General features: G+C 40.7%; 1 protein-coding gene and 1 pseudogene across 1 annotated transcript in view; both read right to left on the minus strand.

Annotated features, from left to right (window-relative positions):
* The window catches only part of LOC107103887 (ankyrin repeat and SOCS box protein 13-like), a 5558-nt gene extending 5050 nt beyond the window's left edge, over positions 1-508 (minus strand). The window contains exon 1 of the mRNA XM_015403739.1: positions 452-508. Coding sequence (XP_015259225.1) covers positions 452-494 — 43 coding nt within the window. The 5' untranslated portion in view covers positions 495-508. The remainder of the gene's footprint in view (positions 1-451) is intronic.
* A 3343-nt stretch (positions 509-3851) lies between these two features.
* Positions 3852-5722, minus strand: part of LOC107103889 — a 12259-nt pseudogene continuing 10388 nt past the window's right edge.

Consider the following 5722-nt stretch of genomic DNA (forward strand, 5'->3'; position numbering starts at 1 on the left):
GCAATATTCCTCAGAATAAAGAAGGAAATTCTAGAAACCTCTTTGATCTGGGATTTAAATGACAGGTCCTGATCAAAAAATTGAGTGATTGACTTTATTGATCTCACTGCATTACTGCAGGTCATTCATCCCTGCTGCAACCCGAACAACTTATGCAATATATAATGTGCATTTACTATTTAATACCAAGTGCAATAACTATAAATATCTAAATAAATACCCATGCAAACACCCTGTGCAATAACCCCACCATAAAAATAAATAAATAAAAGCTCTCCTATGTGGACGCTGCACTGTATATAGTGTATATATCCCATCATGCAGCTTCTTCTTCTTCTTTGTTGATTATTTCAGCTGCTGGAATTTCTCCACTGTGAGACCAGTAAAGTCAACCAGTCAGAACCAGTCAGATCTACTGGTTTCTCTAACCAGCTGCTTCTGTTCTGCTCACCAATGTCGCATAAAAACGAGCGCCGGGCAGCTGTCACCTCCATGGCGGACTGAGCTGAACCAGTCAGCACAAAAACAGCTCAGGAGGAGGAGGAGGCGGGATCGCGATGCCGCAAGGGATTGTGGGAAATGTAGTCTAGAGGTGAAATACGAACCGTCCACCAGCAGCAGGCTGGGTTATTATACACCAATAATCCAGAGAGAAACGTCCAGGCTGCTGGAATAACTAAATGTACTAAAGTAAAAATAGCATGAACATCATATTTCTGCTCAGGTTCAAGTAGAGTGTTTAAAAAAAACACATTTCAAGTTTTCAGCCAATGAAAGAGCAGCTCAGCAGTTAAACGAACATTTCCATCAAATGAAAGTAAAAAGTAGCTTTTAAATAATTTATTCAAATTTTGGTAAAAAGTCTATTGATCTACTGAATAGCCGTCATCATAACAACTGATTTAACATTTTCTGAGTTATAAAAATCTACTAAATCATTGAAAATAGGTTAAATTACATTAATTCCTCAGCAGAGTCAGCAGATGGAAAATAACATTAAACCAATAAAACCAAAAATGGTGAAAAATTTACACAAGCGTTTCACTAAGTGTAGCTTCAATGGAAGGAGTAAAATATTAAACAAGTAAAAATAGTGATACTTTAAAATATTTTACTCAATGTAAAGTAAAAAGTACAATGCTGTAAAAATACTGCTATAAGCACTTTTTAAAAATAAAGTTACTCCAGTAAATGTAACTAGTTACTACCCACCTCTGAAGGGAGGGAACACTTTGACGATTACCCAGGATTCTTTATTTTAATAATTTAAGACAAAGTGACTGTAATTAAAGTCAGATTTAGTGATTTGAGGCACAATCACAAACATCATCACTATCGTTCAATAACAGATCTGAGTCTGTTTCAATCGCTAAATTCAAATCCAGCGGCTCCAAACATTCGCCAGCTGATTACGTCATATCGCGGCGAGGCCTGTTCTGATTAGAAGCGTCCTCCTTTTTGCCCGATGTGAAGGACGGGTCCGCTGGACCCTCCGTAGCCTTGGCTATCCCATGATTCATTGAGAATCCAAGTAATTCAGCTGCTCCGCGCTCAGAGGAAAAAGGTAAATGGTGCCAATCAGTGGTGAAAAAGTGCAGTTTAATATAATCCAGTCTGTGAATAATTCCGTCTGAAATGAATGAAAATAGTTTTAATGGTTATTGAGTCAGATATGTGGCGGTAATGTTTGGTTTATCTGTCCCTGTGTAAATGGGTTTGGCTGATATTTAAGCTCAGATTCTAATATCTCTGCGGGGTGGGACTATAAATGTGATATCTGAGACGCCCGTACTGCCGCTGAAGCTCATTGGAAATGATCATTACCACCCAGAACAGCAGAGAGAAGCTCAGCATCCATCCTTTGCTGCTTTGTGTGTCAGCTGTCATGGTTGCTAGGCAACAGAGCGTCCAGTCAAGGTAAGCCGGGTCCTTGGAAGATCCAGCCTCTGAAATCGAACATTCTCTGAGTGGACCTCCTTAGTAGCCTGATAAACCAGATTAAAGATGAGATTAAATGTGTAATCTAGTCTGGCCCCGATGAATGAGACATCGGAAGATCATTGATGTTTTTCAAACCATGTCTGTGCCTATTGGCCAACGCTCTGACCAATGAGGAGCTGACTGTAACAGGAAGCTGGTGGTGGGGTGGAAACAAACAGCCTGTCGTTAAACGGCGAATACGTCCTTCTATAGAATGAGCGTAGAGCCTCTTCCTGCTCACGTTTCAATGAAAACCCAAAGTCTGATCCTTCCAGAACTGATTCCAAAGCTGAGTCAAACCAGAACTGGTCAATAGTCGTTACCGTCTTCCTTGTTTTCCTCCAGTGTCGTGCAGCTTTGTCGTCCTGCCCTAAAAACCCCGCCCACTTTGCATCCAAAAATTCAAACTACATCTCTGCGCTGTGATTGGCCGGCCAGTTCTAGGGCCTGAGGCATTGATCGAGGCTAGACCACTGAAGGGAAAGATGATTTTAGCCGCTTGGGCTAGTTTACCCTATTTAGAGTTGATTGAACTGATAGCAGCCGTTTTAAACTGAGAACTTTAGACTAGATCAATTTAGAGTTCGTTAAACCTGCTTCTTAAAAAGGATCCTGTAGGAAACGACTACTTGGTTTGTTTTTTGCCAATTCCTTTTTTTTCCACCTCTATTGGAAACTCAAAGAAAAAGACCTCATTTGTAACGTTTTTTTTGTGTGTAAATTTCTGCTGCAGTCTTTAATTTTGGATCATGTTTGAGTTTCAATTCAGCTGTTTTTTTTTTCTCCTGCTCAAATGTCTTCTTTCAGCAGTTTGAACCTTATGAATAAATTTCTTTTAAAGTATAATCTCCATGACGATATTTGGTCCCATTATGGGTGAAACAGGTTATTGAAATCAACTAATTCAGGAATCGTTAAGTCGAGTTTAGAGACTCTAAAATGTGCCTTTAACTGACAGAGCGACCAAAACAGGAATATCAATACTGTGAAAAAATAAACTTTGGATTTAAGATAAAAAAAACTTTTTCTCCTGTCAATCTGCTCTATCCAGAAAACAAGTGGAAAAGTTTTAGTTTCAAGCGTTTTAACTATCTTCTTTATGGAACCTTTGGCTTTCAGATTATTGATTTATAAATTAACCGTTAGATTAATCTCATGCAGTCAGACTTAATCCAACCTTTAAGGAAACAGCAGTGATACTTTAGAGGTTAATCCGACTATAATGATTTCATGGAAACTTTTACAGGTAATTCATTAAAAAATGAACAAATACAAGAATCATTTTTTTTATTTTACTTTGCAGTACAGAAATCATTTGAGCCCAACAGTTTTTTCTTCTAGTTGTTCCAACAGAGCAGCAGTTCAACACTGCAGCAGTTTACATTTGGTCCTTAATTACAGCGAACCATGTTTACCGTCGATTAACGTTAGCATCGCGCCGTGACAACAGAAAACCCGGCTGGTGAGTTTCACGAGGATTTCCCTTGAATCCAGGCGGCCCCAGGAGTAATGGATGGGAACCCGGGGGGGCCGCGGCCCCAAGAGTAAAGGATGGGTACCCTGGGGCCGCGGCCCCAAGAGTAAAGGATGGGAACCCTGGGGCCGCGGCCCCCGGGGTAAAGGATGGGAACCCGGGGGGGCCGCCTGCTGCTGCTGCTGGGGGGTTTTAGTTTAGAAATGAGCCTGAAGGGAAGAAAAGGACGAAGCCAAAGCTAGCCGTCTTTCAGGCAAACATGGAAAACTAACAGACCTGCAGGAACAACATGCAGATATTTTACAGTTTGGTAGAACCTGAACCACGGATCAGTCTTGGACCCCACCCACCCTAAACCCACAAGATAGAAACTTTTTAAAGATACTGATGATTTTTATTTTAGTATTTGGGGTCTTTGGATAATGCTTTATCTAAACATGATGACTCAGAAGAGAAAAGTATTAATAGACATAAACTGTATTTAGTGCAACATCCACCTGAATGAGAAGTGAAAAAGCGAAGCTCCCTTTCTGAACCTTTCATCTTTCTAAGGATCATAAACTGGGCTGACCCTCACCCACCCAGGGCTACTGGTTTCTGTAGTTTATCTATTTGGGTTTTTTGTCATTTTAAAGAATCCAATCAGAGCCGTCTTTCATAATGTGGAGGACTGTGGATGTGTGGCGTCTACTCTGCAGCGTCGCCGAAGATGTCCTGCTTCCTGCGCTCCATTTCAGCAAAGTCAAAGTCTGAACCAGTCATTCGCTTGTAGATGTCCTTGATGTCGTCGCAGGTGGTCTCAAAGTGAGTTGTGGCATCATATGAGCGGGAGATGAAGATCTAAGAGGAACACAGAAAAAAATAAAACAGGTTTATATTTAATTCTGCTGTTAGACTGAATTAAACAAGCTAGATGATTTAGGACTTTAATATCAACATTTCAACATGTTCTGCTTCAGGTTCTCAGACCTGACTGGGTTCATCATCATCATCATCATCATCATCATCATCATCATCATCATCATCATCATCATCTCCTCTTGAGGAGACGGACCAAACAATGAACTAACAGACCAGCCTTGAAAATAAAATCACAGACCAAGGATTTTTTCTTTAATTAAAAAAAAAAAAGAAAGAAATGCTTGACTTTCTTTTTAATGTTTTTAATTGTAGTTGAAAAACATGATTCTGACTAATTATTCTTCATTGATGTGCTGTTAAAAACAAATGGAAACTAGAGGGTGAAGCTTATTGTAAAAAACTTTATTTGAAGGATCAGAAACGCTGGGATGGAAACCCTGAAGCAGCTTCTTCAGTTTAGCTTTTATTTATGAGCAGAGAAATTGAGTTTCCTCATCGCCTCTTATTAAAATGAACATTTTTAATCAAATTTAGCAAATGTAGAGGTAGAGGTGGGGGGGGGGGGTTCTGAAATAAATCAGCCATTCTAGGTTTTATGGTAAACTGCATGGATGAAAAAGTAGCACATTTTAAAACTGTAGATAAAGTACTGAGTGGCTCCATGGCTGCATCTAATATTGTAGATCATTAAAGACTATTTCAGAGCCTAAAACACAGTAAAAACTCCTTTAACTCTTCTAATGGATTTAGGTGAAGAGGGAGTTAGAATCTGCTTCCAGCAGCAATTATAGACTTAGAATGTAAACTAGCTGCTTCTGCTGCAGCAGCCGCCGCTGCGCCTGCAGCCGCTGCGCCTGCAGCAGCCGCCGCTGCGCCTGCAGCCAGGCTGGTGAGGAAAAGCACTGAACCCAAAGATGCAGACCTTTCCCTGTGTGTCTCTCATAAACATGGCTGATCACTTTGGTGAAAGCGAAGCGTTCCTACCTGGCTCTCAGTGCCCAGGTCGGTGGGCTCATACAGGTCACTGATGCTGACGAACTTCTGCTCGATGGGCTCCAGAAGATCCAGGGCCGGCTTGATTTCATTTTCAGGGAAGCTGGTCTCCACGGTGGTGCTCGCGATTGCGATGTATTTACCCCCCGCAGCCACATTGTGAGCAAAAGAGATCATACAAACGTAGATGTCTGAAAAGAGAAACAGGTTTCATTTTATTTCAGTTTATTTCTTTAACTCCAATTCACATCCTGTCATCTCAGGCACTTCATAGAAATAAAACAACCAGATCATCCAGTCAGATTGATTCAAAGTTTTCTATCTAAGGAAAACCGGCTGATTGCATCGACTCATTGACTCTTCAGCAATCCCTCACACTAAGCATGCTTGTAGCGACAGTGGAGAGGAAAAACT

This window comes from Cyprinodon variegatus, unplaced genomic scaffold, assembly GCF_000732505.1.
Source record: "Cyprinodon variegatus isolate N-32 unplaced genomic scaffold, C_variegatus-1.0 Scaffold1554, whole genome shotgun sequence".
NCBI lineage: Eukaryota > Metazoa > Chordata > Actinopteri > Cyprinodontiformes > Cyprinodontidae > Cyprinodon > Cyprinodon variegatus.